This window comes from Cydia amplana, chromosome 17 (genome assembly GCF_948474715.1).
Source record: "Cydia amplana chromosome 17, ilCydAmpl1.1, whole genome shotgun sequence".
Taxonomy (NCBI): domain Eukaryota; kingdom Metazoa; phylum Arthropoda; class Insecta; order Lepidoptera; family Tortricidae; genus Cydia; species Cydia amplana.
This window is the reverse complement of record NC_086085.1, coordinates 3,461,512-3,484,175: the sequence shown is the minus strand read 5'-3', so window position 1 is coordinate 3,484,175 and position 22,664 is coordinate 3,461,512. Positions and strand designations below refer to the sequence as shown.

General features: G+C 41.6%; 2 protein-coding genes across 3 annotated transcripts in view; both read left to right on the top strand.

The window, feature by feature from the left end:
- Positions 1-220: 220 nt before the first annotated feature.
- On the top strand, positions 221-20,883 carry LOC134656044 (bifunctional glutamate/proline--tRNA ligase-like). The gene is made up of 14 exons (XM_063511560.1): positions 221-340; positions 431-763; positions 1,273-1,423; positions 2,094-2,207; positions 2,957-3,083; positions 3,372-3,564; positions 5,089-5,260; positions 7,175-7,333; positions 12,855-12,929; positions 15,340-15,484; positions 17,026-17,273; positions 18,124-18,331; positions 20,160-20,719; positions 20,799-20,883. The coding sequence occupies exons 1-14, from the start codon at positions 304-306 to the stop codon at positions 20,881-20,883; spliced, it is 2,607 nt and encodes an 868-aa protein (XP_063367630.1). The 5' UTR covers positions 221-303.
- LOC134655684 (bifunctional glutamate/proline--tRNA ligase) overlaps positions 20,761-22,664 on the top strand; it is an 82,051-nt gene continuing 80,147 nt past the window's right edge. For both annotated transcript variants that reach the window (XM_063511132.1, XM_063511131.1), the window contains exon 1: positions 20,761-20,921. In XM_063511132.1, coding sequence (XP_063367202.1) covers positions 20,883-20,921 — 39 coding nt within the window. In that variant the 5' untranslated portion in view covers positions 20,761-20,882. The remainder of the gene's footprint in view (positions 20,922-22,664) is intronic.

The window sequence follows — 22,664 nt, the reverse complement described above, 5'->3', positions numbered from 1 at the left end:
GTGTTGTACTATTAAAATTCCTATTATCGGTTTTTTATTTAGGAATTAAATCGTATCTACACGGTCCAGCATTTCAGAATTCAGATTGAAGAATATGCTGGAAGAAGTTCCAACGTTGTTTAAAAAAAAGTTCCAACGTGGATCGAAAGAAGTTAAATTTTTAAAAACGCCTTAATCACGTCAAGTGTCAGTGTCACACCCTGTTTGACAGTGACAGTTCTCATGTGCTAACGTGGGTCGGCTACGCTGTGCCTTTTCCTTTACGAAAATTATTTAGGATCGGCAGCCAAAAATAGCGACACCATGAAGATCTCCTGCAGTAAATCTAACCCGCCTTTAGGTAAAAAATATCGGTTATATACAATAAACTTACGATTTTCCTCACATTCAGAACAACTTGTAATTAAAGTACTTTCTCTTTAATTTCTAGGTGGTTTGCTCGCTGTAGAGCTGTACCGGGCTGCCGGGAAGAGCATCGAGGTGTCATGGGGAGCTGACTCCTCTGTTACCCTGCCTAATGGGTCTAAAACCGTGCCATATGGAACTAGTAATGATTTGATAAGAATACTGGAGAATGCTTTCAATAAAGCTGCCGGACCACTCCAAAAGGTCACAATGAACCACTGGCTGTCGTTCAGCCTCATCTTGGACGACGAGATCCCGAAATCAATTGAATATCTGGATAAAACGTTGGGTGCATTGACATATCTAGTAGGAGAGGCCTTATCAGTCAGTGATTTGGCTGTGTTTAGTGTGCTTCACGGTGAGTCTTTATCAGATGTTATAAATATAGTTTAATATACACAGTTTTATTAAGCTAGAACGGTAGAGAAGGTTGTATGAGTGGAGCGCCTTTAAAGTTTGGATCACATGATGTAAGACGCAGTAATTATGACTCAATATAACAGACAATGTATATAATGGTGGTAATTTAAGGTTTGTGTAGTGTAATTGCATCACTTTCTTTCGCCGTATAAAGAAAATAGATGCAACACAAATTCATATATATTTTTTGTATTAATCAAATTTAAAATATTGTGAATGTATGTCAAATGAATTTAACTCGCGGTTGTTTTATTCTGTTAAAGCTCTCACTTGCCGCCCGTGAGCCCCCCTGGTTATTTTGTATGTAATATTGACAACAATGTTTGATAAAGTCATAAATATTTAACAAACTGCGGCCCGCATCAACTTTGTTAACTACTATGTGGCCCTTGGCTGCTAAAAGGTTGCGGACAGCTGTGTTAAAGGGTTAAATTGTAAAAATTACAGTATCCAGCAAGTTTAAGGAGATCTCCAAATCCGGTGCCCCGGCTAACATTCTGCGCTGGATGAAGCTGATCCAGGCCCAGTCACCCATGGCTAAAGCCCTGAAAGAACTGCCTGCCGATGCCCTGGAGAATCTGACCAAGGCTTCTTCTAGGTATGCTTTTTGTTTGGTTTATTTATCCATTAAAATACTTTTTCCTTCAACAGTTTTCAGGTGTCCTCTAGGGGCTCTAGGCATCTACTGTTGATTTATTTAATTGGCAGCAATGTCATATCAATTGTCACTTTTTGCTATACCTATAAGTTCATATCATGGTTCATATATCAGATATCACCATTAAAGAGACTTATACCTTTAAACGAGCAATTCTTGTTTATTTTATTTTATAGTTCATTAGATTATTAAAAAAAAATCGGGGATCTTGGGAACGGCTCCTACGATTTCGATGAAATTTGCTATATGTGGGTTTTCGGGGACGAAAAATCGATCTAGCTAGGTCTTATCTCTGGGAAAATGCGCATTTTCGAGTTTTTATATGTTTTCCGAGCAAAGCTCGGTCACCCAGATTTAGTAAAGTAAGCACGAAGAATTCCGCACAATGGCGGGTCACCATTTCCTATCTTTACGCACGCGCTTAATTAAGTATATGCTGTCTCGCATGATGCCAGCGGTTAGCAATATAATTATGTATATCAACTTTATGTATTTTAGAGTTTCTATGTCTATGATTAAAACCAAAAGTTAAGTGATAGATTACAATTGCAAGAACAATTTGTATTGTTAATTTTGCGTTGGAATAAACAAATTCTTATTGTAATTTCAGGAGGTCACCACCAGCTGGCGATGGCTCGGGTCCCAAGCAAGAGGGCAAGTTTGTGGACCTGCCCCACGCCGAGATGGGGAAGGTCGTCGTTCGATTCCCACCTGAAGCATCGGGGTAAGTAACATGTTACTAACTAAAGACAGTATAAACTGTCTTGAATTTCATTCGAGTCAACTTTTAGACGAGTTCTCACGTCTCGGGCGTTACCAAAATGTCTCCGGCGCTACCAAAATGTCTCTGGCGTTACCAAAATGTCTCTGGCGTTACCAAAAATATCTCTGGAATTACCAAGAACGTTTCCAAATCAAACTTTTGTCAAAATAATAGGCCTATCAGGCAGCAAATCGCTTGTTATTAAACAGGATTCGAAAGGATAATTATCAATGATAGTTATCGTGATTTTTATGCCTGATAATTATCGATTTGATAATAAACTAAAATTTAAAACCTAAAATATATATAACGCCCCAGTCATTATTTCTTACTATCAAAGAATTCAAAGAAAATAAATATAGCACCATCCATACCTGGGATAATTATCCAATATTTATCGGATAATTTCGAACCCTGTTATTAACCTTTTAACCGCCAGCAATTTTTGATCGAGCGTGCTCGTGTCGCCACCGACAGTAATTGTACCACGCAGAGTAAGGTTGGCATAGTTACGGGAGTTTTAATGTGCTATAATAACCACATCAGATCTTTGTCTTATTTATCAGACTGTGGCGAAATGACCTGGATATGTAATGTCTTATATATCAGACTCTGGCGGTTAAAGGGTTAAATAGGTTTTTGAATGAAGTTTAGTCATGGACAGATTAGTGTTGGTCCAAAAGTTAACTAACATCGTTGCTATGCCACAGCTACCTGCACATTGGGCACGCGAAGGCCGCGCTGCTTAACCAGTACTACCAGCAAGCGTTCGAGGGGAAACTTGTCATGAGATTTGATGACACCAACCCTGCTAAGGAGAACGTCGAATTTGAGAAGGTATGTTTTATTTAACCATGTTTTTAACGTGTGGCGTATGACATGGTAGGCGTGCCATCATATTATATGACGTAAGGCACACCTGCCGTATCATAAAAATTTCCACCCCCTTCTTACCCCCTTAAAGCGTGATTTCTGTGATAAATACCCCATGTGCTTCCCCGGGACTCAAACTATCTCCATACCAAATTACAACTAAATCGGTTCAGCGGTTTAAGCGTGAAGAGGTAACAGACAGACAGACACACTTTCGCATTTATAATATTAGTATGGATAATTACTTTCCAGGTGATCCTCGAAGACGTAGAGATGCTAGAAATCAAACCGGACCTCTTCACTCACACGTCCCAGTACTTCGACCTGATGCTGCAATACTGCGAGAAACTTATCAAGGAAGGCAAGGCTTTCGTGGATGACACCCCGGCTGAGCAGATGAAAAACCAAAGAGAACAGAAGGTTGACAGCAAGAATAGAAACAACTGTGAGTATACTAAACTAGCGACCCGCCCCCGCTTCGCACGGGTTAACAAATTATACATCAACCTACCTCTTGAATCACGTGTACTCTATCCACAGTAGAACCCGCTTAAGACGATTCTGAGGGGACCTAGCAAAAAGAGCGTCTTAAACGAGAAATCGTATTAAGCGTGAACAAAAAAACTAGAATAACGGTGATAATGAGCGAATGAAATCTAAGTGTAGGCAGGTAATCTAGGAACACTAACGATATTAGGCTCAAGTAGAAAGTCGTGGAGTAAAGTAACTAATAACTGCCTGCAAATAAATCTGAGAGCGATAGCTTGCACTCCGTGGTCCATAACGGTCAAGCAGATGGCATCGCATTCTTACGCCGATAAGGACCCGATAAAATATATTAGACAAAACCAAAAACTGTAGGTAATAAACACATAAAAAATGTTGGCTAACGGCGTATTGCATAACAATACGACGGTTATGTCAAAAACACAAGCGTGCAGATGGTGCGTAACGGAACGGATAAGTAATATATAATTTTAGATGGCGTATTAAACGGGACGCGAGTCGTATTAACCGTGAAATAATGTATGAAAACAGGCCTAAAGTTGCAGGGACCGTCGTAAAATGGCGTATTATGCGGGAAATCGTATTAAACGTGATCGTATTAAGCGGGTTTTACTGTATTAAAAAAACCGCGTCAAAATCCGTTGCGTAGTTTTAAAGATGTAAGCATACATAGAGACAGACAGCGGGAAACGAGTTTGTTTTATACTATGTAGTGATGATTAAGTCGCGTCAAGATCATTTTGAACCCCTAGCCCACTTAGCAACTTCTGCTGCTGATTGTATTTCATTGAGCCGAATCTACCCCAATTTGTCCAACAGATTATAGAACAGACAGTTCAAATACGGTCCAAAAACATAATGGTTGGGTAGTATGGCCAAATCTAACTGTCATTTTAGTATCTTGGATAAAAAAAGGTTTAGATAAGCTTGGACGCCAGTCCAATACAAGGCCGCATTGGCAGGGTCGCCATGAAACGTTTAGGTTTAATGTTGCTTCACACACGTCTCACTTAGATCTGATGCACTTAGCTGATCAAGGGTAGGGTAAGGAACTGAACTTCACTCCTTATGCTCTAACGACCTTCTGTAAGTGGGGTATGTGTTCTGTAAGTAGACTGTGTTCTGAAAGTGTAGTATGTGTACAAATGCATGAGTTAAAGTTGATGAAAGAAACGTGCTTGTAGATAGTCCTCCCTTATAAACGGTATTCTTCACATTGATTAAATCAGACAATTTTAAATGCCATAATGGCGCCATAAGCATCCAGTAAGAAATGCATATACTTGGAAACATTCGACCTATGCCGCTGTGGCCCGGTGGCCGAGTGGCAACAGGCAACTGCCGCGATAGCAGAGGACGCTGGTTCGATTCCAGTCTGGGGCACTGGATTCCTGGGTCACTTTTTCTTAGTATATGACATTTATTTCAGTTTACAATTTTAAATGGATATTTTTCTCCATAGCTGTGCAAAAGAACATGCAACTCTGGGATGAAATGAAGAAGGGATCTTCCACCGGAGTCCAGTGCTGCGTCAGAGCTAAGATCGATATGCAATCAGCGAACGGGTGCATGCGAGACCCGACCATCTACCGCTGCAAGCCTGAGCCACACCCCCGGACCGGCACGCAGTACAAGTGAGTCTCTGTCTACTGTGCGAGCGAGATGACATACAGTCGACCCACGGGTGCATGCGAGACCCGACCATCTACCGCTGCAAGCCTGAGCCACACCCCCGGACCGGCACGCAGTACAAGTGAGTCTCTGTCTACTGTGCGAGCGAGATGACATACAGTCGACCCACGGGTGCATGCGGGACCCGACCATCTACCGCTGCAAGCCTGAGCCACACCCCCGGACCGGCACGCAGTACAAGTGAGTCTCTGTCCACTGTGCGAGCGAGATGACATACAGTCGACCCACGGGTGCATGCGAGACCCGACCATCTACCGCTGCACTGCAAGCCTGAGCCACACCCCCGGACCGGCACGCAGTACAAGTGAGTCTCTGTCTACTGTGCGAGCGAGATGACATACAGTCGACCCACGGGTGCATGCGAGACCCGACCGCTGCAAGCCTGAGCCACACCCCCGGACCGGCACGCAGTACAAGTGAGTCTCTGTCTACTGTGCGAGCGAGATGACATACAGTCGACCCACGGGTGCATGCGAGACCCGACCATCTACCGCTGCAAGCCTGAGCCACACCCCCGGACCGGCACGCAGTACAAGTGAGTCTCTGTCTACTGTGCGAGCGAGATGACATACAGTCGACCCACGGGTGCATGCGAGACCCGACCGCTGCAAGCCTGAGCCACACCCCCGGACCGGCACGCAGTACAAGTGAGTCTCTGTCTACTGTGCGAGCGAGATGACATACAGTCGACCCACGGGTGCATGCGAGACCCGACCGCTGCAAGCCTGAGCCACACCCCCGGACCGGCACGCAGTACAAGTGAGTCTCTGTCTACTGTGCGAGCGAGATGACATACAGTCGACCCACGGGTGCATGCGAGACCCGACCATCTACCGCTGCAAGCCTGAGCCACACCCCCGGACCGGCACGCAGTACAAGTGAGTCTCTGTCTACTGTGCGAGCGAGATGACATACAGTCGACCCACGGGTGCATGCGAGACCCGACCGCTGCAAGCCTGAGCCACACCCCCGGACCGGCACGCAGTACAAGTGAGTTTCTGTCCACTGTGCGAGCGAGATGACATACAGTTGACCCACGGGTGCATGCGAGACCCGACCATCTACCGCTGCAAACCTGAGCCACACCCCCGGACCGGCACGCAGTACAAGTGAGTCTCTGTCTACTGTGCGAGCGAGATGACATACAGTCGACCGACGGGTGCATGCGAGACCCGACCATCTACCGCTGCAAGCCTGAGCCACACCCCCGGACCGGAACACAGTACAAGTGAGCTAGCACAGTCTTCTTTCTCGTTCCCTCATTGATGAGGATCGCAATCACATGTTTTGTCTCCATTTTGTGGGGTGTGGACTGCACGGTGCAGACTGAATGTTAACACCGCGAAAATACATAGAAACCACCACCAAAAGTAAAAAACTCGACACGTGTTTCGCCTTTCTATAGTTCGTTTTTTTTAGCATTAGGAAAAGGGTAAACAATCTTGACTTGTCTTTTTATTGAAAAACACTTTTGAAAAATAAGTCATAACAATTATGAATCGTATTATTTACATTTTCATATGTAATAGGGTGGATCAACTATTTCTTGTTGTTATTCTGTCCGGTCAGCCAAGAGACAATAGTAGCATAGTTTGTTAGAAGACATTGTACACCACCTTCTTCTGACACGCTTGGTAGACGTCCCTCAATGGAAAGGATTTATAAGTATCATTAAAAAAGCGTGTTTGGTGAATTTAAATGCCTAAAAATCAGGTTTTAAAGGGTGACCCAGGAGAACGTAATCATGGCAACGAGTGACAAGAAAAAGTTGATTCACCCAATAGTTACTGATTTTTAAAAAGCAATATGCTTTTGCACCTCCTACGACTAAGTACTAATGATGTATATAATTCCAGGGTGTACCCAACATACGACTTCGCGTGCCCCATTGTGGACGCCGTAGAGGGCGTCACACACGTGCTACGCACGATGGAGTACCACGACCGCGACCCGCAGTTCTACTGGTTCATCGACGCTCTGGGGTTGAGGAAACCGTATATTTGGGAATATAGTCGGTAAGTGACAATTAGTAGATCGGTAATTGGTCCAAAAGTCTTCTAGAAATCGATTTTGACACAAATCATCTCGGATGTAGGTAACCTATACTTATATAGTATCGTCGCTGGCGGGCGCCCGCCCGAGGCGTACCTACTAACCTGCAGTATCTCCGATCACTACCTCATAGGACTACGGATACCCTACGGTGGTTACAGTGCGAATGTGTCAAACTCCAGTAATATTAAGATAATAAAACTGAATAATCGGTTAGTGCGCGAAAAACTGGAAGCAGTCAAGTGGGACAATATAGCGGCGATTAAATGTCCAATGTTACTTTTTTCAACACTCGCAAATGTGTTTACTAATGTATATAAAGAGTCTGAGTTTTCAAGTACACGCGGTGATAATAAGCGAAATGCGCAACCATGGGTTTCTGTAGACTTAAAGAAAATGATTCATAGACGTGACGAACTATTTAGGATATGGAAATCAAACCCAAATAATATGAACTTCAGACTGCAATATACTAGGTATAGGAATAAGCTTAATAAACACATTAACAAAGTCAAAAATGAGTACAGGCAAGGAGAATTAAAGCAATGTAAACAGGATAGTAGAAAAATATGGGCTAATATTAACTGTTGGATCGGTAAGAATAAAGTTAGCTTGGATGATGTCATTATGAAATACTTAGGCAAAAAATATAGCATACAAAATATATGTAATTCTTTCTCTAGCACCTTTACAGACGAAATACACAAGATTAAACACAACTGTAATGAAAAGTTTTTACCGCGGTCGAGTTACGTTCGAGATTCTTTGGTGACGCTTCGATATGTAAACACTAGTGCAACAGATGTTGAACGAGTTATTGATAGACTGTCATGCAAAAAATCACCTGGCGCGGACGGGATAAGGATCGAGGATGTCAAGCGTTTTAAGGTACAGTTAAGCCCGATTATTGCTTCTTTCATTAACATGTGTGTATCGCAGGGTGTATACCCCGATAAACTTAAACTTGCAATAATTAGACCAATCTTTAAGCAAGGTTGTCACCTTGATTTTTGTAACTACAGGCCGATTGCTATTCTTTCTGTTATTAATAAGATAACAGAAAAAATAATAGTCCGCCAGATAACCGAGTTTTTAGAAAAACACAACATTATTACGGACGCGCAGCACGGTTTCAGACGGGGTCGGAGCACCGCCACTGCACTTGCCGAGTTTACGGATTATGTTAATGAGCGCCTCAATGAGAAAAAGCAGGTGGTGGCGGTGTTCATCGACTTCAAAAAGGCATTTGACACCCTCGACCACTCGCAGCTACTGCAGGCCATGCACGAGTGTGGCGTGCGGGGCCCGCTGCTGGCGTGGCTGCGCGCCTACCTCGCGGAGCGTGCGCTGCGCACGGTGGTATGCGGCCAGGCTGGCGAGTGTGCTTCCGTGCGCTACGGCGTGCCCACCGGCTCGGTCTCAGGCGCGGATCCACCGTTGTGGGCACGGTGGGCATGCCCACAACCCTAAATAGTATGTCCTATCGATTCCCTGACTAGCCGATTTTTCACAGACGCTTTGGCAGAGGAACCTTTCGCAGAATTTCATTGCGAATTAACCTATTGATATGCGAATTAACTTTACTAGACTGATCGTTTGGTACCTAACTGTCACGATTACCCGAGTAACCATTGGTTGAAAGTGTTGAAACACAGTAGGTAGTGTGATCAACTGGTAGTCTGGTACCTATGAATTAGGAATTCTCTAATTATTTGCAAGCATAAAGATTATTTACTAACAGGGGCAATTATTTTTAGTTTATGGGGTCTTAAAAATCTTAGACATTCACAAATATTAGTACAATTTCCTAAATTAATAATGCCAGCTTTTAATTTACAGGTGTATTTACGAGTTTTTTTTTCCGCGTAGTTAGCGTTGCATTTATTTTTATATTTAGGTATCTATGTATAAAAAGTGTTATCTATGCATCAATGAATCAATATTGTAAGCACAGATCATATAATGTTGTAAGTAACGCAATTGCTAAATCACTAATTTACTTACCTGTAACTTTAGTAGGTACTTTTAGTAGTCTAGTCTACAAGCTCAAAATGATGAAAAATTGAGATACTGCACCCAAAAATACGTGTTTATTCGAAGCGCACATCAAAAATTGCTAAAGTTATAATTATTAACATTAAAAAATACATAGGTATGGTATTTCGTTTTTGGCCAGTACATATCTCATAAACTAATTGGCGTGAAAAGGTAAAATGTTATAAAGGTATTAAATATTCATTTAAAAATATGGAAAAAAATAATGGTGTAGGTATGGTGTATTTTAAACATGTCAATGCATGTACTACTGTTAGAAATTTCTAGACATTATTCTGAATTCAATGAGGCATCGCACGTATCTCTAGCAGCAGTATCTCTACTTTCCACCACCCTGAACTCGTCGACTAGACTATCTACTTAACGAAATCTTTAAAAAAACCGGCCAAGTGCGAGTCGCACTCGCGCACGAAGGACTATACCATTACGCAAGAAACGGTAAAAAAAAGCGGCCAAGTGCGAGTCGGACTCGCCCATGAAGGGTTCCGTATTTAGGCGATTTATGACGTATTAAAAAAAACTACTTACTAGATCTCGTTCAAACCAATTTTCGGTGGAAGTTTGCATGGTAATGTACATCATATATTTTTTTTAGTTTTATCATTCTCTTATTTTAGAAGTTACAGGGGGGGGGGACACATTTTACCACTTTGGAAGTGTCTCTCGCGCAAACTATTCAGTTTAGAAAAAAATGATATTAGAAACCTCAATATCATTTTTGAAGACCTATCCATAGATACACGTATGGGTTTGAAGAAAAAAAAATTGAGTTTCAGTTCTAAGTATGGGGAACCCCATAAATTTATTGTTTTTTTTTCTATTTTTGTGTGAACCATCTTAATGCGGTTCACAGAATACATCTACTTACCAAGTTTCAACAGTATAGTTCTTATAGTTTCGGAGAAAAGTGACTGTGACATACGGACGGACAGACAGACAGACACGACGAATCTATAAGGGTTCCGTTTTTTGCCATTTGGCTACGGAACTCTAAAAATCACGACTAAAAGTTCCTTAAACGAGAAGATTACTCTACCAAATGAAATTCTTACAATAATTAATTGTTCTGCTAATTAACACAAAAGCGAATTGAACGGTATGTGAACCAAAACTAGAAAATGTCGTCTAAAAGTTAGATGTTCGGTGAAACATAGTCTGTGAATCGATATTCTGCGAAAAATTGTTCGGAGAATCATTAGGTACCCCCCTAAAAGACTTGTGACGTCATCAAGGTCTATTGAGATCGGGATGGTCGTTCAAGAGTCATGATTGTTCATGAGCGAGTTCGACACCTTACTCTGACTCGTACTTGAAGATTTTTGGGTTCCTGTGACCACAACCTTTTTTGAGGGCTGGATCCGCGCCTGCTCGGTCTATGGTCCTGTCGGCTACATCATGCACGTAAATAGTCTCTGTAATGTGGTACGCGACTGTAAGATTTATATGTATGCGGACGATACGTGCATGCTGTACGCGGACAAAGACATAGCGGTTGTGATGAAAAAAGTGCAAAATGACCTAGACAACTTAATTAAATGGGCACACGATAATGGCATTATCATAAACCTGAATAAGACAAAATGCATGCATATACGCTCACCATATAATAAAACCCTGCAGGTGAATTTAAGTATAGTTGGGCATGACTACGACTGCTTGCACAGGGGGGGGCGAGACTGCAGATGTAGTGAAATCGACTTTGTGAATAGCTATAAGTACCTCGGGTTAACAGTGGACTGCGATATGTCATGGTCGGCACATGTTGATAACGTATGTGATAAACTCAAATCTGTGCTCGGTAAATTTTATCACTTACGAGGTGTAGTAAACAGAGCTACATTATATATGTTGTATCACGCACTTGTAGACTCGCTTCTATCCTACGGTCTCAGTAGCTACGGTCGCACCTTTCCTTCATACCTAGATCGAATAAAAGCAATACAAGTTAGATTTTTAAAATATTTAGTCGACAAAAAAACAAAGCTGGCCAATAGAAATAACTATGACAAACTTTTTCCGATTTGCAACATATTACCAGTGCATGAAAAACGGTCTTTGCTTATAGCTTTGGAACAGTATCAACGTAATGATTATAAAAAACCGGTAGACCATAAAATCCAAACAAGAAGCGTCACCAAAGAAATAAACCTTCGCAGGTTGTTTGTACCGAAAGTCTGTAATTACTATGGAAAACGTACACGAAAATATTTAGTACCTATAATTTTAAATAATGTACCAGATCAGTTAAGATCCTGCCAAGGTGTATCAAAGGTGGTGTATAAAAAACGATTGAAAAAAACATTTATGCTTAGATTGGAACGGATCACATGATTAAAATGCCAACCGACTGTTTTATAAGTATGTACCTATTTTGCCTACAACCTTAAATTTATACCTTGCACATGTTACCGTAGAAACATATAGTTATGTATAACGCTAATATAAATATCTACACTCGGGGAAAGTTGAAGCGGGTCACCTTGTATGGAAATACCGATGCAAGATGACCCGCTTCTGTTGTCCTTACGTACAATAGAATTACAGGATCATTAGATCGCTTGTTTACTGAGCTATGTGTAATTAAGGGTCAATATAAAATTGTCTACTTTAGATAGGATGAGGATATTAAATTGTGGTATATATAGTTGCTAATGACTTTATTATCTTACACATGGTATTTGGCTTCACTCCGTATGTTTGTTGTTTCCCGATGTCTGGTTGAGATGATACCTACCTACTTTTTCACATGACAATAGAATATAATAGAATATAATATATTAATAATTACTAATGGAACTAAGGTATGTCTGTTACGTATAACCGTTTGTAAGAAATCGCACACGAACAACTATAATTTAAGTAAGAAATAACTTACTTTACGATGGTGGAGGGTAGAATAAGTTTTCTGCCAACAAACTGCTATGCAGTTTGGCAGATAAGTAACAATGATTATGTAACTTCCCCTTTTAATAATAAATAAATTAAAAAAAAAAAAAAAAAAAAAAATGGGTTAACCATGATGTCCTAAATACAAATAAGTAAATAACTGAGATGACAACCGCAAAAATGGTGGGGTAGTAAATATGACGTCATAAAGATGAGGTACAATTTTTTTTTTTTCTTTTAAATATATCGAATGAAAGGGCTTTTTGAGTAGATTACAAATATATAATTTTCAGTATTTGGTTTAAGAAATTATTATGTTTTTAGACAAGTGGTCTTACATGTGACCACTGATGTGATGTGTGTGTGTGTGTGTGTGTTGTGTGTGGTGTGTGTGTGTGTGTGATGTGGTCGAGTAGGGTCCATCTACGCTGAACGCCGAGGTAGCATCGACTTTCAGAATTCAAATAAAATATCAACAAAAGGGCTATTTTGTGTCAGCAGTGTCAGCGAATACATTTTAATAAATAATAAATTTTATTCCAGATTGAGTATGACCAACACGGTGTTGTCTAAGAGAAAGCTGACGTGGTTCGTAGAACAAGGACTCGTCGATGGATGGTACGTAGACATTTTATAACAGTACAACAGCAATACTGTTAGCCAAGGCTCGGAACCGGTTTTTTTTTTCATACAAAAAATATCGGTATTATTTCGTTCTAAGTTCAAAGTTCAAAATATACTTTATTCATGTAGGCCTAGCAACAAGCACTTATGAATCGTAACATATATCTAATACCTTGAAACGAGCAATTCTTGCATATTTATTTATTTATATGTATACATATTTCGGGAATCTCGGGAACGGTTCTAACGATTTCGATGAAATTTGCTATATGGGGGTTTTTGGGGCGAAAAATCGATCTAGCTAGGTTTTATTTCTGGGAAAATGCGCATTTTCGAGTTTTTATATGTTTTCCGAGCAAAGCTCGGTCTCCCAGATATTATTATCTTAAGCTAATTATCAGAGCAATTTATTGATGTTATTATTCCATAATAATATTGGAATATTATAAAAATAAAATTTAACAAAAAATTAAGAATTTCACAAAAGGATCGTCAAACATGAAGAAAAAAATTGTATAAAAAATACTAGTCTAGAATGTGTCTAGAATAAAATCTAAATGTCAAATAAATAAAAAAAAACAAAAGGTTCTTTGGTTTATTATGTATTTCATTTTTAATTTTGGTTTATTATTTAATAATTAATAATACGAAGTTGTTACCTAAATACATGATTTAGTCCTAGGTAAAGAGCATAAAATAATTAAAAAACTAAAGGGCTATTTTGGGTTTTAAAAATAAACTGGTTCCGAGCTCTGCTTTTAGCTGTCCATCGGTGGACCTTATGCCTTTTGTAATAAGTTCCACCGATGGGTTTGGGGTTTTTAGAATTGTCCCGATAAGTATTATAATGGGTCAATCAACTATTTCTTGTTGTTATTCTGTCCCATCAGCGAGGAGACAATAGTAGCATTTAGATTGTTAGAACAACTTCTGTACCATGTTCTACTAACATGCTTAGTAGATGTCCCATTATGGAAAGGTCTTATAACTACCATCAAATGCAAGTTTGGTTCATTTAAATACGGAAAACCTAGAATTTTAAGAGTGACTCAGGAGACCGTAACAATACATGGTATAATAATATACTCCGCCTGGTACTCTATTCCGAGATTCGCGAATGACCTAACTGGCACTTGCCTACGTCATCATGCTGTTTACAGGTTCTCAAACTTTAAAATGTGGGAGAATTTTAATCAAGAGTGAAAATTATTTTAACGGCATTAATTTTAAGTTATTCATGTAGAAACATAGTAAAATAAAACAAATCTATACAGTCTATACTGCACTTTTCACTCCTACTCTTACAGTTCCGAATAGAGCAGCCAACCATTTTCGTAACAAAACATTAATTACGAAGCTTACGACGTGAAAAGTTTGGAAAACACTGCGACTGCTGACACTGAGCGAGAAGGAAATAACAATTAACACGCGTTCGACAAGGATGACGGTCAGGGACAAAATGGCGGATTGTCAAATGTGACAGCGCTATCCTGTGTTGCCAGTAGTGTAAACAGAATTACCCGAACGTCTGAAATTTCTTTCGTGAATCGGAAGATATTGCTAACGAATAATTAAAAATGACGTGTTATTGTAAAATTTAAGATAAAATACATATAAATGAAAATTATTAAATTATAAAGAAATAAATTAACTTATTAACCATAGATATAATGTACCCATGTAACATGTTATGTTGAAATAAAGTGGCAATGTTATTGTGACGTAGGCAAGTGACACTCTGGGAAGAGAAGACCATGTTTTATTAGACCATGGTAACAATAGCAACGTGTAGAGATGGGTAACTACCCGGGTAAATACCCGAGAGCGGGTATTCGGGTATTTACCCGGTATATACCCGATATTTACCTACCCGCGGGTAAATACGCGGGTATTTTCGTTTTTCTTCTAAATTTGATGTGTTTAATGGTATGTGAGTATAAATAAGATTAATCTAAGTAATTTTTTATAATGTTACATAAAATGTATTATCAACGTATAAGTATGATAATTTACTAAAATATAAAAAAAATACTCTTATTACGGTCTTTTTTTAATATTTATCAAATGTGTACTATAAAATCCTTAGTTACAACTGCAGGTTTCACGAAACCTTTTCATTTTAAATGACACATTAATTACAACCATTAACTCGGTTTATATCTCCACTTTAACACAACTCGACATGTGCAATAAAAAATGAATCTACCCGTCCATTTGGGTAGATACGGGTAAATACCGGGTAGATGGGTATTTACCGGGTATTTACCTGGGTGGGTAAATACCCACGACCCATCTCTAGCAACGTGTGACAAGAAAAAGTTGATTAACCCATTTGCCTGTGGAAAGAAAGGTAAAGTCAGCGATAAAGGTTTGTACCAAAAATGAAAAACTTATTTTGTTTCAGGGACGACCCGCGCATGCCGACGGTGCGCGGGGTGCTCCGCCGCGGTATGACCGTTGAGGGGCTGCGCCAGTTCATCAAGGCGCAGGGCTCCAGCCGCTCCGTCGTGTTCATGGAGTGGGACAAGATCTGGGCCATCAACAAGAAGGTATTTTATGGTTTAAGACATTTATTATCTCATTAAGAATTTACAAAATTAACTTACATGAGATACACTATATAAAACAAAATTTTTTTTTAGGCTAGCGTGCACTAATTAATTTACATGTAAACAATATTATATACATACTATATTTTTTGTTATGCATGGTAAAGTGGGTAGAAATAATTTGAAACAAGTATTAACCAGCGGCTTAGAGAACAAGTTACTTCGACCGTCCTGTTCAGATGCGTTGCAGCGTAGATAACGAACTAGTATTAATCTTTGAAATCTTTATCTTTATTGTCATATTGTGAGTTACAATGATCTTAAAATTATGTTAAGGTAGAATCATCACAATCAACCGCGATGCGGAGTACAATATTAATACTAAAACTAATCTTACAGCTAAATACTTATACAAATATCATGCCATTAATGTTCACGAGTTACAATGTAAGGCGACATGGATGGATTTTAACTGTGGTCAGGGTTGGAAAGGATAATTATGAATGATAGTTATCTTGATAATTATCATTTAATCATTTATTTGCGTTAAAAAAGGTTATATACAAGTTCTTTCAATAAAATATACATTTTCAAGTCCCATCTTTCTTGACTGACTACGCAGCCTGCAAATCTTACCGCGATAAGTATCGTCATTTTTATGCCTGATAAGTATCCTCAGGATATATATCGCGATAATTATCAAAAAGACTATAATTATCTAGATAATTTCGAACCCTGGTAGTGGTAGCAGGGCTCGGAAACCATTTTATTTTACAAACCGGTTTCTTTCATTCACTCGGGAACGAAAAGGATTTCGTTTCCGTTTCCCGATTAAAGAACTATTGAGATACGTTTCGTTTTGGTGGAACGAAATTTATCGCTTACCTAAATTGAAAATATCTAAGCAAGATAGAACAATAATTTTATTGCTGTTTTACGTATGACAACGAGTTTAACCGAGAGTCTGAAAGCCGAAAGTAACCGGTATTACTTACTCGTATATCGTTCCGAGAACCATAAAATTCCGTTTAAAAGACAATGTATTTTTTTAGTTCGCGTTCCATCAATTCTCTCAAAATAGGGAGTATTACTGCAATGTTTTGCCGCCAGAGTGCAGTACTAGCGACGTATGTATACCATAGAGTAACTTATATGTACATACTGTTCCTTAAACTGTTTTTTGACAAGTTTTCACAGATAATCAAATATGACATTGATACATCAAAGCGGTTTGTTTACAAAGGGCCTACCGGGAAACGCGAAATCGAAACCCTTAGATTGTCTGGAAGAGATCGCTTTTTAGCGATAAGACCGCCTGTTGTTTAACCTCTTCTTCCTGTATTATCCGTATTGTTTTCTGTAATGAGGTGTGCAATAAAGAGTATTTGTATTGTATTGTGACTTATTCTGTTAGTGGCGCCACCTACGCAGAGTTTCGCGTAACATTCCCTATTAGGACTATTTCCAGGCACAGATACATAACCATAACTTTTAGCCCCGTACCCGGCTCTCATTAAACAATATTTTTTTTATTATCCCAGGTCATTGACCCCATCGCCCCGCGCTACACCGCCCTGGAAGCCAACCCGGTACCCGTGAACCTAAAGGGCGTAAGCGCCGACGCCACCCTCACCGTGCCGCTGCACCCTAAGAACGCGGACATAGGGTCCAAAGTCGTGTGGATCTCGCGGCGGCTGCTGATCGACCAGGTCGACGCGAGGACGTTAAAAGAGGGCGAGAATGCAACGTTCATTAATTACGGGAATGTTATGATTGATAAGATTCACAAGTGAGTAGCTTTTGATATCATTTAATAGTAGTTTATGCAACAGTGATATAATAAGGGTTCTTAAAATTCAAGGGTCGAAGTTACAAAACGAGACGTAGTCGAGTTTTGTAAAAAAAGACCCGAGAATTTTAAGAACCAATTATGAGCTGTTGCATAGACAAATCATTCAAATGACATTGCTTTAGATATCACTGTCAGTCATTTAATTGACACATTTAAGTGCTGGAGTAGAAAAAAGGATATTATGACATCATAAAAATATTTGGCGTTTTACATGACTTTGACGGCTCGGCCACGACATAGCGCGACTGGCGACGGCGGCAGCGACAACCATAGGTGGGAACGAAAGGTCCGATCGCTGTGTCTCGCTCCAACCTATGGTTATCGCTGCCGCCGTCGCAAGTCGCTCAATGTCGTGGCCGAGCCGTGACGGCCTCCATGCCTAGTCGGTAGTGACCCTGCCTACGAAGCAGGGGGTCTCGGGTTCGAATCCCGGTAAGGGCATTTATTTGTGTGTTCATCTCGAATATTTGTTCTTGTTTTATGGATATTTTCTGTGTATTTTAATTTTAAGTTTACCTGTTTCCATACGGACAAAGCTAGAACTCAAAACTAGTATATAGCGCGACCTACAACAATGATGACCCCTATATAATATCTCCGTGTCTTACGGAAGTTTTGTTATTACACTGGCAAACCCAGCTTTGTCAGTAGAAATAGGCGCGAAATTCAAATTTTGTATGGAAGACTGTACTACGCGCCTACATTTTTCAAATTTGCCACCTTTTTCTACGCAAATGGCTTTCTAAACTATAAAATCCGTACATCTGATTCTTTTTGCCACCATCAGATCTTCCGACGGTACAGTGACAAGCATCGACGCGACACCAAACCTCGATAACAAGGACTACAAAAAAACCCTCAAACTGACCTGGCTGGCCGACACACCACAGTCTCCCCCCCTCGAAGTATACTGCGTGTACTTCGACCATATCATATCCAAGGCTGTGCTTGGAAAGGACGAGGATTTCAAGCAGTATATCGGGCATCAGACTAGGGTATGTCATTTATAGTATTTTATGCAACCGTTGTTTAAGAGGGGTCAAAAAAGGCGAGTGGCGTGGGTAACAATTTGAGGCGAAGCCGAAAATTGTTAATAAAGACGCCACGAGTATTTTTTGACTCAGTTAAACAACGTTGCATACAATACTTTTTCTACGACCAAGCACTTACTTTGAAATAAAATTGTAAATTTAATAAATATTTTTAAATCAAGAAGTAGCAAAAATGGAGGGTGCGGGCGGGAAAAGAACGAATGAATGAATGAAATTAAAAAAAAAAGTCTGGTTCACTTATTTGTCAGAGATGACATTTAATATAAGGTTGGCAACACTGTATTTCATTCAATATTTTTTAAGTGGTCATTACACGGAGTATCGTAAAATCGCCAAAAAGATACTGCGTGTATACACAAATTCTTTTTTGGGGAATAGACTAGACTAGACTTGTCTTGACAACTATAAAGTAGGGTTTTAAAGTTGTGTGCACGACCCTTTAAATGACAAATAAAAGTACGGGAGAAGAAAAAAATATTTAAATCCTCTCAAATCCCACAGTTCTGTATCAAGTCAGTCAAAAAGCGACCATCGAGTTTAGCATTTAGAATTGAATTTAGAGGCTCTTGGGCTGAACCGATATCGAGCTGGTGGGAGTCTTATGGTACAGGTGTCATGGTAGAAAACGCTTTTAAATTATAAGGCGTCCGCTGTCATAATTTCAGTTAAACTTATAGTTCTGCACCATGCGTAAAAAAGCTAGTTTTAAAAACTCATTCGCGACTGCCAATAAGGAGTATATTGGCCATCAGACGAATGTTCGATGTGTAAAAGTCCACCTTTTGACGGCTTGAATCCAACTGTCAAAACGATTATGCTACTATGAAATTTATATGAAGCACTAGCATGTGACGTCACAATCAAATTACTTACTCTTTATAGTTTTATACGGGTTTTAAAATAGAAATTTTGTCTAAAAATAACTGCTGTCTACGTTTCTGTATTAATCTTCTAGTGCTGCTTTATTTCATGCATGGTGTAAAATTATTCATTTTTAATACAGATGTCAGTCGCTCGGGCCAATACATAGACTAGGAATTGTCTAGACGGAGTTTAGAGCAATTATTTCATGAAACCGATGCTGCCAAAAATACTGGGGTGCGGGGGACGAGGCGAGCGAGTCCCGTGCCGTGATTGGTCCGTTCAAAGACACGGACGTCACACAAAGACACTTTGACTCGAAAATGGAGTAAAATTACCGTATATTTGTGGCAGAAGGGGTAGCGCTACTATGCTCAGTTTGGAGGATGTCTTGTCTGTGGGCCAATACCTGCACATTCTGTTGTATTCTGCTTCGCTTTTGTTTTTATGTTCTGTGTTGTTTTGTGTTTGTTTTAAGTGTCAATGGGTACACTGAAAATCAGCGTCGTAACACAACTCATGTGCTACGACACATGCTGAGTGTTATCCTTTTCTGGAACCCCTCGCAGCACTGTTACTTACCTACTAATTTACCTACATTTAAGCCTATTTTAGTGTTGTTGTGTATGTGTGTTTCGAATAAATTATCATTCATTCATTCATTCATAAGTAAGTAAGTAAGTAATATTTATTTGTGAAACACAGGTTATATACAGATGACAGTGAGTTGATACAGTACTCTGTGATTTACCATATAGGTGTACAAATATTTAGTCTTCTTATATCTAACTTATTATCTAGATAGCTTAGAACTTGTTACATATTTACATCATAGCAAAATATGCTCGGTCTGGAGGATGTCTTGTCTGTGGGCCAAGCTCAAAAGGTTAACCAATGATATTTCTTCCAGTGGGAAGTACCCATGATCGGTGAGCCTGAGCTCTCCAAGCTGAAGGTGGGTGACGTCATACAGCTGCAGAGGCGCGGCTTCTTCCGCGTGGACGCCGCGCCGGCGCCGCCCTCCGCGCACACGCAGCGCGCCGCGCCGCTCGTGCTGATGCACGTGCCCGACGGACACACCAAGATGCCCGGACAGGTGAGTTGTATTAGTCCCCATGACAGCGAGCCTGAGCTCTCCAAGCTGAAGGTGGGTGACGTCATACAGCTGCAGAGGCGCGGCTTCTTCCGCGTGGACGCCGCGCCGGCGCCGCCCTCCGCGCACACGCAGCGCGCCGCGCCGCTCGTGCTGATGCACGTGCCCGACGGACACACCAAGATGCCCGGACAGGTGAGTTCTATTAGTCCCCATGACAGCGAGCCTGAGCTCTCCAAGCTGAAGGTGGGTGACGTCATACAGCTGCAGAGGCGCGGCTTCTTCCGCGTGGACGCCGCGCCGGCGCCGCCCTCCGCGCACACGCAGCGCGCCGCGCCGCTCGTGCTGATGCACGTGCCCGACGGACACACCAAGATGCCCGGACAGGTGAGTTCTATTAGTCCCCATGACAGCGAGCCTGAGCTCTCCAAGCTGAAGGTGGGTGACGTCATACAGCTGCAGAGGCGCGGCTTCTTCCGCGTGGACGCCGCGCCGGCGCCGCCCTCCGCGCACACGCAGCGCGCCGCGCCGCTCGTGCTGATGCACGTGCCCGACGGACACACCAAGATGCCCGGACAGGTGAGTTCTATTAGTCCCCATGACAGCGAGCCTGAGCTCTCCAAGCTGAAGGTGGGTGACGTCATACAGCTGCAGAGGCGCGGCTTCTTCCGCGTGGACGCCGCGCCGGCGCCGCCCTCCGCGCACACGCAGCGCGCCGCGCCGCTCGTGCTGATGCACGTGCCCGACGGACACACCAAGATGCCAGGACAGGTGAGTTCTATTAGTCCCCATAACCAGTGAGCCGGAGCTCTCCAAGCTAAAGGTGGGTGACGTCATCCAGCTCAAAAAAAAAATCAAAAAAATCAAAAATGGTTTATTGTTTAACAGTACAAGTTTTACATAAAAGAAATGTCTGGCGGAACCCAAACTAAGCTGAGCCTGTATCATGGGGCCCTTGAGTGCAAAGCAAGTTTGACATTAAGATTATCATGCTAGTGCTACACTTATTACTTACACTTAACAAAGAGCATTAACTATAAAATTTATAAACTAATAGGATACAAAATAATCGCGCATGCAACTTATATGGTGTGCGAGTGTGGGTGTGTTTGTATGTGTGTGTGTGTGTGTGTGTGTGTGTGTGTGTACGTGTATGAGCTGCAGAGGCGCGGCTTCTTCCGCGTGGACGCCGCAGCGCGCGGCGCCGCTCGTGCTACTGCACGTGCCCGACGGACACACCAAGATGCCAGGACAGGTGAGTTGTATTAGTCCCCATGACAGCGAGCCTGAGCTCTCCAAGCTGAAGGTGGGTGACGTCATCCAGCTGCAGAGGCGCGGCTACTTCCGCGTGGACGCCGCGCCGGCGCCGCCCTCCGCGCACACGCAGCGCGCCGCGCCGCTCGTGCTGATGCACGTGCCCGACGGACACACCAAGATGCCAGGACAGGTGAGTTCTATTAGTCCCCATGATAGCGAGCCGGAGCTCTCCAAGCTGAAGGTGGGTGACGTCATACAGCTCAAAAAAAAAAAACAAAAAAATCGCGCATGCAACTTATATGGTGTGCGAGTGTGGGTGTGTTTGTATGTGTGTGTGTGTGTGTGTGTGTGTGTGTGTGTGTGCGTGTATGAGCTGCAGAGGCGCGGCTTCTTCCGCGCACACGCAGCGCGCCGCGCCGCTCGTGCTGCTGCACGTGCCCGACGGACACACCAAGATGCCAGGACAGGTGAGTTCTATTAGTCCCCATTATAGCGAGCCGGAGCTCTCCAAGCTGAAGGTGGGTGACGTCATACAGCTCAAAAAAAAAAAACAAAAAAATCGCGCATGCAACTTATATGGTGTGCGAGTGTGGGTGTGTTTGTATGTGTGTGTGTGTGTGTGTGTGTGTGTGTGTGTGTGTGTGCGTGTATGAGCTGCAGAGGCGCGGCTTCTTCCGCGTGGACGCCGCAGCGCGCGGCGCCGCTCGTGCTACTGCACGTGCCCGACGGACACACCAAGATGCCAGGACAGGTGAGTTCTATTAGTCCCCATGACAGCGAGCCTGAGCTCTCCAAGCTGAAGGTGGGTGACGTCATACAGCTCAAAAAAAAAATCAAAAAAATCAAAAATGGTTTATTGTTTAACAGTACAAGTTTTACATAAAAGAAATGTCTGGCGGAACCCAAACTAAGCTGAGCCTGTATCATGGAGCCCTTGAGTGCAAAGCAGGTTTGACATTAAGATTATCATGCTAGTGCTACACTTATTACTTACACTTAACAAAGAGCATTAACTATAAAATTTATAAACTAATAGGATACAAAATAATCGCGCATGCAACTTAT